This window comes from Sturnus vulgaris, chromosome 15 (genome assembly GCF_052056855.1).
Source record: "Sturnus vulgaris isolate bStuVul1 chromosome 15, bStuVul1.hap1, whole genome shotgun sequence".
Taxonomy (NCBI): Eukaryota; Metazoa; Chordata; class Aves; order Passeriformes; family Sturnidae; genus Sturnus; species Sturnus vulgaris.
In genome coordinates, this window is record NC_142257.1 from 11,500,727 (window position 1) to 11,521,058 (window position 20,332).

At 41.1% G+C, this 20,332-nt stretch overlaps 1 protein-coding gene across 4 annotated transcripts in view; it reads right to left on the minus strand.

Moving 5' to 3' along the window:
* The window catches only part of FNIP1 (folliculin interacting protein 1), a 66,357-nt gene that overhangs the window by 43,958 nt on the left and 2,067 nt on the right, over positions 1-20,332 (minus strand). The window contains exon 1 of one of the 4 annotated variants that reach the window (XM_088173745.1): positions 7,890-7,981. The exons of 2 other annotated variants lie outside the window; for them this stretch is intronic. In XM_088173745.1, the coding sequence (XP_088029871.1) occupies positions 7,890-7,966 (77 nt within the window). In that variant the 5' untranslated portion in view covers positions 7,967-7,981. Of the gene's footprint in view, positions 1-318; positions 799-7,889; positions 7,982-20,332 lie in introns of those variants that run through there. One more of the 4 variants, XM_014891564.2, reaches the window with a different exon arrangement.

Consider the following 20,332-nt stretch of genomic DNA (forward strand, 5'->3'; position numbering starts at 1 on the left):
ACAAGATTCATGCTCTCTTGAAATACGTTTTAATTAAAATCACACATAAGTAAGACACTGCTCCTTTCAGTTAAATTCATTAGCACTGAACAAAATTACATTATTCAAGCAGACTGCACTTCCTTTGCAAAGTTAAAAGATAGAATCAATTCAGGCAAAAAAAATACTGTGCCCTTTAGCATAAAATTATAGTAAGAATCCTTTAAAAATAAACCTCTAGAAGATTCACATCTCTGGAGAAGAAGTATTTTTATCACAGTGAAAATAATCAGCTTTCAAATTACTCAAATGATCTCAAGAACTGTGCAGTGACCATACCTGGGAAGCATCTTTGTCCTCCGAGCAGTTCCACTTTTCAAAATCCCTATAAACTCCTATTTGTGCCTGGCTGCCAACTCAGGTTAATAATAGCAATGAGCCATATTCATCCAAAACCACAAGACTGTCAGGTGATATATCAAGAGGTCTGAATTTAACTCAAACAAAAGACTCTCCACGCTGCAATGCAAAAGCCTTAATCCTAGCAACAGGAGCACAGAAACCACCTTAAGGACAGCAGTATCGTGGTTTGCACCAGGTTGCGTTTGTGCTGTCCCGAAGTTTCATAACCCAAATCCTGCCCCACAGTTCTGCACAGCCTGGAATTTCTGCTCGAGGAAAGAGCGCCCGTCTTCTCCACTCCTTCGTCTCTTCCAGGGTTTGCTGCAGAGAAGATTAGTGCAATTCACGAGGAAGCCAAGCACTGCCCTGGCAGCCCAGCCCGGACCTGTCAGTGCCATCCATCCGCCTCCTGTCCGCCACCGCACTCCTGGCTCCATCTCATGACCGAGTCCCCGGGCACCCGCGGCCGCCGGAAATTCAGCCCGCTCGGCGAGGAACGTGGGGGCGAAGCACGGCGGCCTCCTTCCAGCCGGCACCCTCAGCCCTCACATTCCTGGGAGCGACGGGGTGCTCTTGGCGGAGGCCGGGCGCGCGGGTGGCCGAGCTCCCGCTGACAGCCATCACGTGACACAGCAGTCACCGCGGGCCACCTGCGGCCGCCAGCCCCAGCGACACCCCGCGCTCCAGCACTCCCTCACAGAGCGGCTTTGGAGCGCTCCTCCAGGCAGGGGCTCGGCGGGGAAGGGGAACGAGGAGCCCCCGGCCGCCGCTGCTTGCTGCTGCCTCTGCGGCGCGACTCCCTCATCCTGCCCGGTCCCGCTCCACTTCTCCTGTCCGAACAACGAGCGCAGTGTGCTCAGCGAGGGCTCATTAATATTACACGAGAAGAAGCGGGGATATGCAAGACAATTCGATGGCTATAGACGGGGGAAAAAATTAAATACGCAAAATAGTACGCTCAAAGTATACCCGACCAACACGGCTGGCTGTAAACAAGGTTTCCTGATTGTGCTCTGGCGGTAATCCGGGTCATGCTAGGAAGGGTACCCAGACATCACAGCAAAGTACGTTTAATAAACATTAAATAGCGAAGAATTATTCAACAAACATTTATTTCTAAACTGTGGGAAAGGAATGAGGCAGATGGACAGTGAAGTGAATAAGACACTGGACATTCAAAAACGCAATGCACATTAAAAGTCTTGTCACAGGCATGGGTGGGGCCAATCACTCATACTATTAAATCTGTATGATCTTCGGATAAAACTCATAATACATGACGGCAGAAGGCTACACCATCATAGTTCCTACTTTATTTTTTTCCAGTGTCTGAGAACCTACAAGTTTTGTCAATATTTTAAATACATAAGAGCAAAAACAGATTTATCATCACTATCTCCTGTTCCACTGCATCCCACAACCCAATAATATCGATGGTTCCCCTGTATCACAGAGTGGGTGAACTGGTGCACCTGTTCATGGGCTTTGGTTCCAAGACCATACAATCCCAAGAGGCCAGATGTTGCTTGTCCTCTGGAATCGATTCCAAAGCAGAACACGAAGCTCCCTGTTCTGTTACACATCTCAATGGGTTAAATTCAGAGAGAAATCCTTAATCTCTTGCCACCACAGTGGTTTTGTTGCTGTTTTATTGGATGGTAATATTTTTATGTTTGGTGCTGGACAAGTGTTTTGACACAAAAGCAGCAAAACTAAAGAGAGATAAAAACATTATCTTTTGTTACCATGCTTTACAGGAAGTTTCTCATTTAGAAATTAAGAACTGAGGCCCTGATGCCACAAAAACATACATTACAGACTTGGCTTTTCATGCATGACTAGTGTCAAGGAATTAAATTAAATTACTCACATGAGCAAAACTGGGCATGTGCTGGTTACAGGACCTATGCCTTTAGCCCAAATCTTGCCTTTAAAGCTTAAAATACCAAGCTTTAGGAGTTAAAAACAGTAACATCTGACCACTCCTACCTACCTTCTTGATCTAGTGAAGGAATGTGCAGCGCACAGTAATTTCCTTTACCTGTGTGGCAAAGACACCACTCTCTAAAGGTTACTGATGTCAAAAGTGACCTTTTTTCTAAGACAAGCAATGCTGAGAAGTGCCACGTACTATGCAAACATTTATTTACAGGAGTAACATCTAAGGTTTCCATTTTACCTCAGGGTAACCTGATACATATTAGAAGTGCTTTGAAAGCTGACCCAGCCTCCTCCATCCATCAACTGACCAGAAAAAATATTGGAAGGAATTTCTCTGCAAATAGAGACAGACTCAAATTGTACAGAGAGTAAACAGTGCTTAAGCCAAATCAGTGAATATTTATTGCTTGAGGAAGGAATTCAGATATTCAGTGTTTGTTTATACACACTGTCACCACTCTCATATCCAAGAAACACTGGAGCGTCTTTAACATGAGATATGCACCATCCTCTTCTCTAGGTGTATATCCAGGCCTCTCTTTGAAAGGGTGAAGGCTTTCCTTTCTTTTGTGTCTCAAATTTGAGCTTGAAAAATAAAGCTGGTAATATTACCCTGCTTCAGAAAAACACTCAAGTTTAAAAAAACAAAGTTATCGAAATCTCCTGCCACAGCCCATCACCTGCCAGGGAGATATTTCAGTATTCATGTACATCCACCAAGGTGCAGATGGGAAAGATGTGGGTGATGGAGTTCAACCACATCCAGCAGCCCAGAGCTCAATGGATTCCTCTGCAGACACCCCACCACCTGACTGGGGCTGGGGCATGTTCTTAAACACACAGACACCAAAACGACCCTCAAAACCAAACAGCACCAAAAATAACCACTTTCTTCACTCTATCCAAAGGCATTTCTGAAAACACTCAAAACTACGGCAAAAGTTCAGATGCACCTTTTGGGTATAAATCATCTGATTTTAAACCAATCAGACAAGAGAGTTTGCTCCAACTACAGGCTAAAGAGTAATAAAATTACTAATTTTTGGTCTTCACTGCCTTAAAAAGTTTTTTCTGTCTTTCTTCTGAAGGAAGGCTTCCATCACACATGTTGTAAACGCACACAACAAAGAGCCAGTGAGTGAGCCAAGACATGTTTATTGCTTAGTAATGCATGAAGGAAGAAGCTAGAAGCCACAGTAGACAAAAAGAGAGAAAACCAATTAGGATTTTATTTTAAATCTGACTAAAAATACTTGGGTACCGTTTATCTACAAAATACCTGCCTTAGTAGGATTACTGAGCTAGACTTCTAAAAAAATGTGCTTTCTGTGCATTTTTGTATCCCCGCAAAAAAAAAAAAAAAAAAAAAATTCCTCACTCCTGGAGAGGAAGAGTGGAGATGTTAAAACACGAACCTTCCATACATACCTGGAGCACATACATAAACCTGAACACACAAACATAAGCCCAGCCAGAGGTCAGCAAGAGCCCAAACGATCAGAAAGACCACAGCAAACATAAGCCCTCATGAGTTTCAAAACCTGGGCCCTCTATGCTTTAAAGGAAACCAGATTGTTAAATGCTGAAAAAAGTGTTTTTGATACGAGGTTAAAAAAAAAATCAAGTTTATAAACTCTCTATACCTGGTAGGATTCTCACTAGCAGCACAGTGTCTCATGACTGGAATAAACTGTCTCTACCAGCATTGTAAAGGAGCATCAGCAACTACAAATCTGCTTATGAGCATTCTTGGAGGGTAGGAGACGAAACAATTATCTCTCTTTTAAGAACATGGAGACCTCAGCAGATTGATTATTCACTGTTGTAATTTTTCACATCATGATAAAAATGCTGAAAATAAAAATAACTATCAAAGTAAAAATCTGATGCATGGTTGGGCTACTGAAACATTTGTGCTTGTTTTGCATCACATTTCCAATCGCAATCTACTATAAGACGCTGAACAAACCTCCATAATACCAACTGGTACTGCAAGACAACAGGGCATTTTCCCCCTGCCAAACAGCTATTTTATTATGCACACTCGGGTATGCAGAGCAGACTCTTCTACTGTAGCTATTAAAAAGAAAGTGTAAAAAACTCAGTATTGTGTGCATTTAATGAAAAGTTGTGGAGAAAAAAGTTCCAATACAAATTGCTTTTGATGAACATAGCTGGAAATAGCATAGTTGTTGGAAATAAAGACTCTCCTAAAATCACCTAGAATTATGTAATGCAGCAGAGGAGATTTGTGGGGGGCAGTTTCTGTTCCCTCCTTTATGCTGTGCAGTTCTGGAGATGTCACAATAGGTAAAACAATCTTTAAATCCACATACAAAGCTAACTTGACAAAATAAAATCAAGCTCACCAGCTCGGATATATCAGCTGCAAGGTTTGCTTAGGGAACTTAACGGTGAATTGATGCTTTTTATTTTGAAAACTGTGAATATTAATAGATGAGACAATGAAGATAAAAGACAAACGAGAGTCAAGGTTGACTACAAGACCTCTCTTGTCATTAAAATGAAGACATCTTAGAGGAATCACTGTGATGGGTTGACCTGAGAAGAAGAAACTCAGAGAAAAGTTCTCTCTAAGGGAGCTTCCTCTGTGGGGGTTGAGACAACTTCAACAGCCAATAGAAAAAAATCAGTTCGCTCCCTGAACACACATTTCAAAGGAAGTAATCCGGAACTGAGTCTCTGTGCCTTTCCGGCGGCAGTGCAGGTAATACGAACCCGAGTTTCCCCCTCCCCATGCAGGGGGGAGGCTCGGGAGGCCGCTTGGGCCCCGCTTGCAACTAAGGGACCCAATGGCCAGGAGGAGGAAAGGCTCCTTGTAAGACCTCCACGGCTTCCTCCTCCATGGGCCTACGGCTCTGGGGTGGGGGGCCCGGTTCCCGCTGCTGTCAGAAAGGCCAGACCTGCCCAGCTCCCATGCGGCCTGGGAGAGGCAGCCGGGCCCTGTCTGGAAGCAGGGATGGCCATGAGCGGTCTGGGGCTGCAGCCCAGCCCCAGAAAGGCTGATTGACACCTCAGCTGCCCCCCCCACCCAGCACGGCCTGAGCCTGGCCCAACTCTTGCAGTTGTGTTAAACTTTAACTCTTTAGTGCTCAGATAAGATTTGCAAATCCTCCGGCCTTCCTTTGAATATGAAAGGGAATAAGAAGATTTCTGAAGTCAGTGACGCAAGAGCCAAGTTTTTTAGATAGAAGGAGAATGAGGAAATGCTGTCAAGATAGCTAAAAATCCTTTTGTAAGATTGTAAGGATGAACTGATGTACTGAATATTCCTATAAACCATAGAAAAAGACATGGTGGATTGGAGATGTTCCATTTGACAGATGATTTAACCAAAGAGCATCTGTCTGTGTTAAAAATCTTTGCCCTGAGGAAAGAAGGGGATCTCGGTTTTCTGAGGATGAAGCCTGAACAGAGAGAAAGGAGATGAAAAAAACCTTTGTTGTAGAACATTTCATTCTTAAAAGTAATACCCCATGAGACAGACATGGCCCACATCTACAGCTTGGGGAAGGCTGTGGAGTTGGGAGAAGTGTCACGATTGCAGGTTCCCAGGCGGATGCAAATCGTCAAAAATGAAACCACGAAAAGACTGTTTTCTTCCTTCTTGTAGAAAAAAATCCCTGCAGCTTTCAACAAAAAGAGGCTTCTCTCTCCGGAAGTGAACTGAAAAAGACTAAATTAAAAACCAACCAAAGTATTTGTTGTATGTTTGTTTTGTTGTTAAGAAGGTTGGGAGAGGGAAGGAAGGAGTAGTCTGAAAAAATCTTATTCTGAATTTGTTTCTTTTCCCCTCTCTTTGTTTGTGTAGTTAATAAATTTCTTTTTTTAATACTCTTAAGTTTTAGGGCTGCCTTGCTTTTTGCTCCTAGTTCTGTCTCACAACAGAAAAATAAATTTATTTAAATTGGCAAATCAAAACAAAGACAATCACTAAGGCTCCACTGTTATCAATCCTAATTTTAATAATAAACCCTTGAAAGACTCCTGATAGAATAAGGATACTTTGGCTGAATACTCCTACCATTTTCATTTTTTTAATAAACAAATACTGAATTCTCTGCATTTGTCTTTAGCTTAGAGTATCTTTAAGGCTTTTATTTTCAAGTACTTCCCAGAAGCCATAAGGACTATGCCAGTTTTATTCTTTTTGCATCACTGAAAACTGAAATTTTCAATGTATTACTTCAGGAGACATTAAAAGAAAAGCTGTAAGGTGCATAACTAAACCGCTGGGGTGCTCTAGCTATGCCTGACATGTCAGTGATTCTTGCACCAAGTAAACACATCTAAATATGTTTTATTTTAAGTCAGACAGATACATCTAAAAAAATACATTTTTAAAGGCTAAAAGACTAGAATGTAAACAGATGCAATTTTTTTTATGTCACACTTTTTTTAATCTGTGAGCTGTACCAGGGTGGGTGATGCTGCGCCCGGGGTGCCAGGAGATGCACTATCTGCCAGGGCATCTGCCCAGACCTGCTTTTTCCACCTTGAAACCCCCTGACCTGGCTGCAGGCAGTCAGAATACCTCCAGCCTGGAAATGCCACTCCATGGAGCACCCAAAGCACTGGTACCTCCAGTGCCAGTACATAACAGCCACAAAACAACCTCTGGCTGCAGACACTAGCTCCTGTTGCACAGCCCTGCACAAGACCCATGAGCCTCTGCTGTGTCGGGGTGCAGGGAGACATCTGCTTATGCTGATTAAAGCATGCTGTAATACTTGCTTTGTGAGTTTTATAAGGGGGGAAAAAATATGGCCTTGGTGGTTAAAGTCATCCAGCGCCGGCAAGGCAGCATGGGGCTTAGAGCATTCTTTGGCTATAGGGCACAGTCCTGTTATTGATTAAGGCGGCTGCACTTGTGACCGAGAGATAATTGAGAGCCTAAGAAATCTCTACACAAGTATTTGTCACTCAGAGATGGAAAACAATTGTTATGGACCTTCATAACGAGCTACAAGTGGTAAAATTACAGCTAATATTAAACATACCAAGAAAGCCCACAGATCACTCCCAACTTCCTTGCCCAACATTCACATTCTCAGTTAAATTTTCCCCCTACCCTAGATATCATTTATCTGCCACATTACTTTAGCTGAGGTGTGCTATTCTTTCCTCTGGGGAGACAAAAAATTAGAAAAAAAAATTAAAAAAAAAAAAGCAGCTGTTCAGGGTGCCTTGGAAAGGAGGAAGACAGAGGTAAGTAGTTATTCTCCCAAGATTCACAGGGATCAGTGCCTGAACAGCATTTTACTCTGTCCCTCATGTGACTGTTTAATTAGGTGTTGATTCACTCAGTCATGAGACACAAGGAAACAGGGCTGCAAGCCCCAACATCAAAGTAATGCCTGCTCTGCCAGTTTCTGTATTAGCATAGCACATAGGGGACATCCAGTTCTGAGAAGTAAAACTTGTGTTTTCTTGCCCATAAACCAATCCATCACATCATTTCAACCTTTCCATATTGAAAAAAAAGTAAAAAAGACATATTAATTATTTCAGAGAAAAATGCTTGTGAATTCCCTGATTATTCTCACCTGTAAAGCCAGGACCAGTGGACAGGGTGAGCTCCCTGTCCAGGCTCTGAAGGCCTGAGAGCAGAGTCCCCTTCCATCTGACAATCTAGGTCCAAGCTGCTTCAGGATATCAGGCTTTCTTCTGGGGTTTGTTTGCTTTTGGAAAGAGAATACAAGCTATTTTTCTGTGGCTTTATTCCTGTTATTAAGTTAATTTCTTGGCCTCCTTAGCATCAAAAAGCTTTTCTGTTATGAGGTCTGGTTCTCATAGTAACAGGCTTTAAAAATATCAAAGAAATTTTCAGGACATGGTAAACCAATTTCACAAACAGTGTATGTTTGTAACAGGAAAAGCTGTAAGACAATTATTTATATGTACCCAGTTAAGACAAGGTTTGACATAGGGATAATCCAAAGATGCTGCTCTCAGGCCAAAACCTGAGGTTGTAGTGGACTACAGTGAACTTCAGCTTGCTATGTTACCAGGTCATTTATCAAGACAGTCACACAAAATGAATAGACGACGAACATTTTTCCAATGAAGGTGACATTTAAGTTCAGTAGGTCACTGAAATGCATTAAATGCCAAAAGCTTTTTTCCTGAAGAATACAACCCCCTAAATCTTTGATTTTTAACATTGTGTGCTTGTAGTCTCACCCTCCTCGTTTGTGTAGATTTTACAGCTTATTTAAAACACATGCCTAGTGCTAAGTACAGCAGCGGGTTCATTGGGAGCAGTCAAAGTACTTACAGACTTAGAGCACATGCCTAAGCACACTGCTGACTCAGTCTTATTGCCCCCATCAGCTTTCACCAAAACCCCATCTCAGTTACACAGGAACAACTGCAACCTAAAGACAAAGGATGATTATACAAGGATATATATATACAAGGATACATATATATATACAAGGATATACAGGATGATTAAGCAAGTATAACAAATTCATATCTATGGAATGAAATCCCAGGCTGCCCTGTCCGTATATGATGCTCATTAATATCAACATGCCACAAGTCCTAGTGATAGATACTCTCCATGAATCAACAACTGCCTGACACCTGTGTTGGTCACTTGCCATCTAAGCATCATCCAACACCTTCAAATGTCTGATGTGGCCCAATTCGGCAGTCTTTCTGCACATAGTGGTTTCCTGCTGCCATAAGCCCAGAAGACTTTAACCCATCCCTTTAGATAAACCTCAAAACACTTAACAGTAAAGTACACTGCATTTCAAGACTATTGCCAGGTTCTGCACCAGAAATAATTAGGAATGATTTCACAGATCTGCCAAATAACACTAATGAATATCTAGATATACTAGATCTATCCTACAGCTGCTTTTCAGGAGGGAAGACTTTTCTAACTTGGCTCCAACCCATGCCCTGAAAATCCCTCCCTTACTGGCTCTACAAGTCAAACAGGCCCCTACTTAACTTGCAGAAGGGACGAGAACTTGATTTGTGCAGATATTGCAAGAGCCCCAAGACTACTGTGAGCAACCTAGACTGCTTAATGCTTCAAGGCAAGAGTCATGCTGCTCAACTGTTTTCCAAATTAAGCATTTAAAGGTGACCTGAGACTATTTCAGGTAGATTATATAGAGTAGACCCTAAAGACATTGGTTGACTTCATTTTCATGTAACTCAGAAGGACACACGGACAAATTAAAATCAGATGCCACACCATTAATATCGGAAAAAAATACAGACTATCAGAATATTGGAGCAGCCTGGCACCTTCAAGTAAATGCACCTTAACTGTGAGGCCCTAAATGCTTTGGTTCCCCAAAGCAAAAGAACATGCAAAAATGCATTTAGCTATCAGCTAAGGCCTGCTCAACCTTTAAACCAAGCTTAACAAAGTGCTTTACTGGTGTGCCTTGCTCACTGCCATAAGGAACTCTGTACCCTCAGGCCTTCTGCCATCCCCTTCAGTTTTCTAAGTCTCACTACATGGTCACAGTTTTGGGTTTCCAAGAATGGTAGGAATAGAAAATATAGTGTAGGCCATTGCCTTGGCTATTGCCCAAGATCTTCAACACAACTATATATCCAGAGGGATTTTCCACAGCAGAAAGACTGAACTGGTCAAGTATACTGAGAACCCCACATGACAGACACATGGTGGCTTCGAGTATCAGTTCAACATAGCCCTTATATGCTCCAGAGCTTTTCTTACTGCTAAAATCTTTGTCTCTGATAAAGAAAACTGCAGGTTCAGCTCAACGTGCCCTCCCTGGGTATCAGCACCGAAACTCCAAACACACACCTTCCTTATCACAGAACTGAGCTGGAACACACAGTCCAAACCAGCTCTGCCTGACAGAATCAACAGAATCACCTGATTAAACCTACATTATTCTACTGGGAGAGGCTGTACTTAATCAAGGTATATATGTATATTTAGTGTATGTTCAATAAACCCCTCTTAGCTGGTAGTAACAGAATTGATGCAAACCTAATTCCAGACACTCCCAGCTACCACAGCTTGCCAGCAGATTTCAGTCTGTCCACATGAGCATCCTTAAAATGTGAAACACGAAGAAGCCTAGTGCTGTAGGTAACCTGCTGTGAACCAGCCACAGCGACACACAAAGCTATTTATTCCACTGCATCAAGAGGAAAGAAAGGCTCATGTGCTGCACAATGCCAGCAGGACATTTTTGACTGGTTTGTTTTGTTGGGTTGTTTTTTCGTGGTCTTTCTAAAGGAGCTGTTGGCAAAGTAATTGCTCCCTTTGCTTTTCATTTCCCTTTCCCCTTCTCCTGTTCATGCACATCACTTGATGTGACATAACAGTAAGCCCTAGCAGGATGCACCCCACTGCTTGTGGCAGGAGGAGGAAGGGACAGCACAGCACCCAGGGGAACTCTTCAAAGATGAGAGGCAGCACTGCAGGCCTCAGACAGGACAGTCTATGAAGAGAGCAGAAGAACAGAAGGGAAAGCGAAATGGGCTTTAACTGTTTTCTTCTGTGTGAGTGCATGTGTGCAAATACAAGTTCCCAAAGCAGACACCAAACAGAGACAGTGACAATGAGGGAGAACACTACAAGGAACAAAAAATCCTAAGCAAAATGAATCACAGAATCACTAAGGTTGGAAAAATCTTCCAAGATCAAGTCCAACCTTTGACTGAATATCTCTGTGCACACAAAACCATTATATCCTGTAAAATGTATGTATCTAATCACAGCAGCATCATACAATTGCTTCCAACTACACTTGCACATGTATCTTTGTAACCTTCTGAACACAGGGCAACTTCAAAGTGCTTATATTTATACAACATCTGTTAGCTGCCAAAATCACAAAAATCTGGTTCTGATCTAAGAAGCAAAGGAATCTGCCCACTGTTACATCATAGCAATTTAGGCTTGTCTACACACTGCACACAGGTAATTAATTTACCTGTCTCGCTGCTGGGGGAAACACAAAAATCCTTCTCTCATAGACAGCAGCTGAGCAAGGCAGGCAAGTTTCTGCTTTGTGGTATCCTGATTACTGTGAGCTGAGACAGGTGCTTGCACACTCAGAACCATGACAGCAAATGAAGGCACCTGGGTATATTTTCAGATATACACATATATGTATTTTGTCTGACACAAATATATATATACATGACACAGATCTAACAGTGAGGTCTTTCCTGCTCTTGTGATCTTTTCTTACAGCATGAATATCCTCCAGCAAAGCTCAAGGCTTTGGCACTGAAAACCTCCAAACCCCAGGGAAGAAGCTGAGAACTTCACAGAACTGGGCCACTTGGTACTAGCCTTAATGTTCAAGTTTGTCTTCATTTTAATTTTTATATAAAAACCAATTTCTTCTCAAACTTCTCATTCCCTCTAAATTTTCTTCTCCACCCACGTAGATGAGAACAGTTGCCATTACTGAATCTTGTATTATCTTCCATAGGTTTTTTCTCCTGTGTGGGCATAGACTAATGTCACCTCCTGAGTGCAATTCAGCTGATTTGTCCTGCCAGCTACTAATAGAAAAGACCAGTGTTTAAATGAGTATATATTAAACTCAGGTGGGGAAAAAAACAACAAAATCACAAACAAACAAACAAACCTGCATAACACCTGGTCTTATCTTCTGACCCCAATGTGAGAAAAAGCCTAATACAACACACAAACATAAACTATTTAGCAGTTTCTGAGCATTCTTCAATTGAAAAATAAAATCTGATGACACATTTCAAAGTAGCTACATATTCAGGCTAACCAAAATCTTTCATTTGTTGATAACTGCAGAAAAGATACTATGGAAAAAAAACCCTACTAAAATATAAAGTAAAATAAATTAGTCTTATTACAAAGTGATATTTTTCCTTATCTGAAAAAAGTTTGATAAATATTTCTTTATACAAAGATAAAATTCTGTTACAGTCTCAAAAGAAATTAAAGTTGCTTTGATTTTTTTTTTTAACCTCTACATTTTTTTACTATGTCTGTTTTGGTAAAAAAAACCAAAACAACAGACATCAGCAGTTCATGATTAGCATTTCTTGTATGACTAGTAAATATACCCAGTTAAGAAACCATCATGCTCATTTTCACAGTTTCTTAGTACTCCAAGCTGTCAGTAGAATAATTTCATTTTCTACTGAGCAAGTACAGTAATTTCCAGCAACTCACAGCAGCTGAAACGTTTTTAAGTACTGAAAAAACCAACCACTTTTTTCTGTCTGACTATTTAAGTTCTATGTCAGAGTTTGGGCTGCCTTTAAATAGAAACTCAGCACTGTAAGCCAATTCACTGTCCTGACATTTGAGGCATTTCTTTAACTCTGTCTTAAGGAGTAATACTGTTATTTTTCCTGTAGGAACAAGAAAATTCTGGCAGATTTCTTCCATAACAGCTTCTCAGATGTTCAGATAATGTCATTCAACTAGAACAAGCTTCTGAGAAGGAGCACATGCTCCCACCAAGATCCACAGCCTGCTCCCTGTACACCCAACCACACAGCTTGTCATCTGCACCCATTCTTCATTAACACCTGAACTAACACAGTTTTTTGCTACAAATTTCTGGTATCAAATTTCATGAAAAGGAGTAAACAAACCACTCAGCCAACTCTCCAAATGGCAAGAACACTTTCTAAGCAAGGCTTGACAGGGGCAGCGTGAGGAGAGTACTCGTCAAGAATCTAATTCATTTCCCACTGAATTGCTCACACATGTTCTTCCTTCTGCCTGACTGAAGTCTTCCATAATTATCCACAACCATGACAAACCAAGTGCTGAGCACACAGGCTTTGGAGACCTGATTTAAACTTTGGACATGCACAAGACAAGAGAAACGTGGGTATGTAGCAGAGAGTGTGTGCTTCAATACCCGTCAGAAAGCAGAATAATTTAGCAAACAGAGGGTTTGATATTCCGGTATTCACAGTAGTCTGGGACTGGCCGTTCTTGAGGTCACATTACAGCTGTTCCCTGCAAACTACGCAGGGCAAACTACAGAACTACATGACTACTGTCTTCCTCCAACATGCTCATACTCTGGCTGTGCCCAGGGATATAGTCACTGGAAACAAGAATGGACAAGGCAAAAGACAGTTCAGAGCTTCACAGGTACTAACGAGCAGGAGACACCCAACAGCACCCACAGCATTTTCACTAAAGTTAGAGAAACTCAGCTCACTCAAACTTCTGTTCTTACATTCTCCACCAGACACAACAGAAATCAATCAAAAGGTTTAGAAATTACTGAGGGGCGTGCAAGGCCAAGCACTGCACTGTGTTTGACAGCTCCACCATTTTGATAGCTCCTGAGCCTAAAATAAAACAAAAAAAGAAGGTATATAGCAATGTAATAGTTCATTTGGCCAATGCTTAAACAATTTACCTTCTCTCTCTTTAAGTGGGAAATGACACAGGAACTGGGGTGAAGATAATGCTCTGGTTTAAACAGGCACAAAGCCAGGATCTAAAGTCAGGGCTGACTGCATTCGAAGTTTCTTCATTTATCGACTAAAACAGATGGAAGAGAACTGTAATTTGGCTCCCGTTTCTTCCCAGCTCTATATCACACAAACTGAAAGAGTAGAAGGTTACTGGTACTATTACAAATTTTATGTTTTGCTGACATGTTAGCTGGAGCAAGGGAAAAAACATTTGAAGGCGCTGAGAGTGAGGCACTCAGATCCGGAAGGGCATGAAACACCATGAATGTGCCCAGAGTAAAGGAAATGTGATTGTTTCTGTGACATATTTTACTCATTTCAGACCAAAGTAACTACTGAAGATGCTGTGGAATGATCCTGGAGAAAAACAGGATCAGTGGTGTGTGACGGATCATTCCCATGCCTGAAGCTCACTGCTATCAGCAAATCCATATTTGGGTACAGCCAACCACAGTGCACTGTTGGATTCTTGATGTGGGCAGGGGGTACATACAGCCAGGATTGTTGTTACTAACGCTGGCAGCACTGCAGAATCCTCCACCTGTACAAAATGGATTCTTTCAAGGCCAGAGTTCTAAAGACAGATAATATACAAGAGCTGGAAGATACACAGATTATCAACACTAAAGCATCAAACAAGACTGTTAAATATAAAAAGTTTTTACATACAAACTGTTTAAGTCCAAAGGTTCAATTGCTTCATAAGAGCTATGGAATTAGAAAAGACAAAAAACTTTATTACAAGCATGTTTTACTTGCAGTTACATCTCATATACATGTGCTGTTATATTCTGTATGTAGTTCACGAGTATTTAGTGCTGTAATTCACATGTTTGAACAAGTTACTCTGCAACTTATTGTGTTAATAGTATCTCCAGAAGCTATCCGTTTCAGAGAAGAAAAGAACTGTTTACACAAATGTGCAGAATCAACTCAAGTAAAAGCTTTATTTGAGCACTAAGCAACATTGTTAACCATGCACTGTTGTGAAAATAAATAAATCCTTTTCCATACAAAGACTACATAATAACCACTCACATGTCTCTGAAGCAGAACATATTTGGGCAGGTATTGTTAGGAATTAATGACTGAATGTAGTGTTTATGGTCACATTCCTTGGGCACAACAGAATCACATGAATTCCGGGCAAATATATTTCCCATATTTGAATATTTCCCATATACGAATTCTGCTACTACTCACTGTAAAGTGGAGCAGCTGATGCATTAGCAAACCAATTACCGATTAATAAAATTATTTCCTGTTTTTAATGGACACAACTTTTTTTTCCTCCAGCAGATATTTTACAGATTAAGGCTCCCTATCTAACACCATAAAGGCAAAATTTTTCAAGTCCTCAGAGACAAATTCTGCTCTTGGCTGATTCTGGAAGCCCAGCAAAACCACAGTGCAGATTCACTGCTGCAACTGAGCTTTGCATTTTTCCTACCGTTACTCATAAACATGTGATCCTGCAGACATCCAGCTCCAGACGTAGCACTGGGAGGGAACACAACCACTGAGCATGAAACCACCACATGCCATTACTTTCCACTTGTAAAACACACTGCTAAAGTGGTCACCTACAGCATTCAACCAAAATTACAACACAAGTTTTAGGGTTCAAGTCACACTGGTCCAGTTTACTCCAGAACAGAAGCCTGGATTCATCCACGCTGTCACCATGAGCATACACTAACTCGAAGCATACACAGAGCAAGAGATAAAGCCCTTTGAAAACACAAGGACAATCTATCAGTCAGCCAGATGAGCTGATCATCAGTCAGAAAGATTTGTAACATGAGACATGTAAACACACCCTCAGTCACCTGAAAATAAATGGTGGAATTGTTTCAGGAAAGCAGAAAACATCACAGTGCACAAGCAGGTACATATACCCCATGCTCTTGGTACATCCTCATGCCTCATGATCTCACCTGCAGTAGGAGAGGGAAGAAATCAAACCCAAGGGTTTGCAGAAACATCTTCTTACAGCGCTTGCCAGCATAACCCGTGTGAAGCATTTCCACTTGAGTATACCTATATGTACAGGATGCACTCACTCCAACCCCTCCTCAAAAAGATTTCTAATTTAGAAGAAGGAGTTGAAATGCAGGGAGGGGAACCAAGAAAGTGACTGTTCCAAGGGCCACTCAATGAGGCAGGAGACTGCAGCTATCCCCAGACAACCCAGGCCATCCCACAGGGAGGAAGCAATGCCACAGGCTGGGAGGAAGCTGAGTGCGCACTAACAGTGCTAACCTCGTGATGGCCAGGACGGGCAGAGCAGCCTCGTGATGCCAAATTCTCAAGTCACCACGAGCTCCCAGCCACCACAGGATATACCAGCAGGAAAGGCAATAAAGGTGACCCTTCACCCGTTAACTCATTTTGTAATGAGGTTTACCTCCTTCTAAAAAGCAAGAGAAAAAAGGAGCAGAGGGCTTTTTCACCCCACCGTTCATGTTCCCTGCTCCACTGGTGCTGGGAAGAAGCAGAGGTGAAGCAAGGGCTAGGCAGAGGTCCCACCAGGGCAGGGAAAAACTTTCCAAGGCACAAAGCCAGGAAGACACAAGCATCCCAACGGCTTTCAAATTATTTCATCATTCTCTGCACCTAGCATGCACTTACATGCTCCTAGCAAGCTGGGAATATCAATCCAAGCTAATTTCTTCAGATCTGGTGATAATATAAGTAAATAATCACTGTATGGACTGCCAACCCTCTAATTATCCACTCCTTCAGTCACTGTACAGACTCAGCTTGCAGCATTGCTTTATCCAGAACTAGCACCTAATTCTCAAGGACATGCTGGGTTTTAGGAGCACCACATTCCTACCTGGAGAAGCACTTGGGAGACCTAGAGAATGGTGGCAAGGAGGGCTTGGAGAGTGGCCTTTTCAGAAGAAATTGTCAAAACTATCTCCAAGCTCCAGAGGTGGTCAGTGGAATCTTATCACTTGTTTGTCTCTGTTTCCAAGATGAAAATTGACTTTAAGCACTGGAAGGTACATAAAAACTTGCATGACAGGAAATGCAGAACAGATTTTGGCAAAAAGAAGTACTTTAGAAAACAGCAATAATATTTCAAAACATAAGCCAAAGTCATCATAGCATAAAGAAAACTGTGCATAAATCAAATTGAAGTATTTATTAAAACTTGGTGCACTCAAGCTAATGAATCCAACCAAAAAGCCAAAACCATACTCTTCCAGAGATTACAGAAGAGATGGATTTTTATAAAAAAGTCAAAACTTTAAGAGACGTTAAAGAGCAGAAATTAGCTTAAAGCACAGTAACATTTCAGATGTTTAAGAAATTGAGTAGTCTTCAAAATTATGGCATGAAAGCTTTTTAAATTCATCAGATAACTGGAAACGATAAAAAGCTGGACTTATTACAAAATGAGGTCAAGCCAATGCTCTTTTGGAAGATAAACTTTGAGGTGGTGAAATTCCAGAAGTTTTACAAACATTGACAAAAAACCTTGCAGAATGCCAGAAATGAACAAACATCAAAACATGCTGTTTCATTAATAACAGGTTTTGGTCAGGCTGGCCTGATGCACTGCTAAGGAACAACTTCAAAAAGCCTTGTACAGAATTATCAGGATCAGGAACTTCCTGGCTGCACTGCTCCCAAGAACTGACAATTTTGCAAGAGATCCGCTTTCCTGGGCTCAGCCAAGCTGTACACAAAGCTACCTGCTCCTGAGAAAAAAGTTCTGTGGGTAAAACTCTTGACTGGAAATACCAATGTAAAGACAACTTTCATGTTCCCACTTCACCTTACTCCAGCCTCCACTTTAAAAAGCTGTAGTAGTCTCTGGCTACACAATAATAAATATCTCTGAGTCTCTTTGCACTTTATTTCAAGAAATTAGTCTTTGGTTCAAGAAGCAATTGTGCCTTTGTAAGAAAGCATGTGCCATTTTTACTGTGCAAGAATAATAGCTCTGCAGAAGAACTGGCTCATGAAGCACCTTTGTATCAAGCTACTCATTTACAACTCTAGGTTTATTCCCTTGATGAATGCCACTGCCAAAAATCACGTGAAAGGAAACAAATCTCAGGATACCATTTAAAGTCACTGCCACAGAGAACAGAAAGAGTCTGGGCTGATGAGGAATGCTTGTCTAGACAGATTTCAGGAAATACTACTTTGCAGTCAGCCTGAGGCCTTTCCTATCTCAAGAACCCGGCAAAATATTCTCTCAATAAAAGAGCAGCATGTATTACTAGAAGACCCCAAGAAAGCACATGTCCAGGACAACAAAAAATGGGTTTCTCCATCATAAAGAACATTTTCAATTATTTATTCCTGTATCTTCCAGCCTGAAAAACAGCGCTCATTCTCAAAAATACCTAGATAACCAAAGCAAAGCCCTAAAGGAAGAATGTGCCCAAAGATACCCCACTCCATTCGTAAGACTTGAAACTGGAAGGGGTTCTGTCAAGCTTGAACAATTACCACACAGCTGTACCTCTATAACAGGTGCTTTAATAAGAACAACAGTTTGCAAACATCAGTGGAATGCCCCTCGGGGTGAGACGGTTCTTTAGAGTTCCTTAGATTAAAATTAAAAAAGAGACACTGAAGCTTTTATCGAGCTGTAGTGTAAAAAGAACTCTTGATTAATAATCCCTCTATCCTCCAGCCAGGCAGGCAAGATGTATAGAGACAGAAGGGAACAAGTATATGAACTTTATACATAAGATGGAAAAAATCCCCAGTGAGTTTCCCTCCTACATAGAGCCTCAAAACGTACAAGTCTCATAGTTCAATGTTACAAGACAATCCCTCTCCCTCTGCCACATGCTAACAGTGCTCCAAGTCCAATCAGGATCCCAACACAATCTCCTGCAGAAGGTCTGCTGCAGGCCTAGCAGCTCTATTTGCCACTGGAAAAACTGCCCACACATCCTGAACAAGGATATAAAGCCTCAGCCCTCTTGGTAATTTACTGAGCTTCGGGGTCAATCTACTAAGCCCATTCTGAAGAACAAAAAGCTGGTTGAGTTTTCAGTGACTTACCAGCTTCCTTTTCTCCAGAGGGCTGAAGTGGATCCCTGGAAAGCCAGGAAAGACACAGCAGCTGAAAATCACTATCTGTAACATTCAGTAATGTAAATGTGCGGTAGAATGTTTTGTGTACCCATATAATATATAGGAGAAATGCATGGCTGCTTCTGCTTAATTTAAGGAAGTTTTTGTAAGATTATTTCCATCTTACTGGAACAGGGTTCATTTGTGTACTACCTTAAAGTGTATCTCCATTTTAGACACATACAGCTCACAGCTCATGTGAACATCTTTATGTATTTTTACAACAGGAATACTTTGATTTTAAAATTCTAGAAAATTGCTTACCTGAAATTTTATTTTCTTAATAACTGTAGCAGCCCAAGCCTGGGCTGACCTCTCCTGTCACCAGCAGCAGCCTGTGCCAGAAGCTACAATATGGCAAAGAGATCCTATTTATAGTAAGTTACCCTCAGGGAAAATCCAGTCACGTGAGTATTATTTGCAGTAGACAGCAGGTACTCTACATCTTGGTATATAAGGGCTTGACTCTTCCCTTCTAGAATACTTGCAGGTGTTTTCTGTGTTTCTTATAAACAGACTTTTTACCACTAAAATTTAAATATTCTTGCTTACCATGTGAATGTCAAGCCACAGCTTGACAAGAGATTTCAGTCTAAGGGCCAAGTCTGCCAATTGCCCTGGATTAAAAGGAAGAGCTAAAAAACTAACAAGCAGTGGATCTACTGTGGTTTTCTAAGGTTTCTTCTGAAAAAATAGACTGCATACAAATATTTTAAAAATATATAAATGGCAAACAGGCACCTCAGCAAATATTTTACAGTCACGAACTTACTGTTTCCATTACTAAACTTCTTAACTTCCCAGCACCTAGTCTTGAAGGGTTTTACAGAGTCTGGCTAGACTTAGGCTCACAAAATTTCACACACACTGAGAACAGAAAGAGATTCTTGGCAGGAAACAAAACAAACCAAAACAAACAAACAAACGGAAAAATTTAAAAACACACCACAAACAAATCAACAATTAAACAAATATTTCCCCTGAAAAATATGTTTTATTTTTGAAACAGTGAAAGGTCAGATAAATAGAACTAGTGAATTTTCACAATAAGCCTGATGGAAATGCAAAATATATTCAGAGTAAAAAAAAAATTAGAGTGGCAAAATTGTCCTTAAATGTTGTCCTATACTAATGTCATTGCCAGAGTAATTGGGCTCTTCTCCCCAAGTAGATATTATTCACAAAATATAGTAAGAGAATTTATGCATTTTTATGGTTGTTCTACACAGTCTCCTCAATAACTCAATAAAAGAACTGAGTTTTCAAAGTGAAGACAGACAGTGCTCAGAATATCTGGTATATGCTGTTATTTAGACTGTAAAGAGATATAATGTATCAATCCATAAAACATCACCTTACCACAGTGGAACTGATGAGGCTGCTGCATTCAGGATCACTGGAATCAGCAAGTCTAAACTCTAAAGTGCTTGTTTCCAGACTC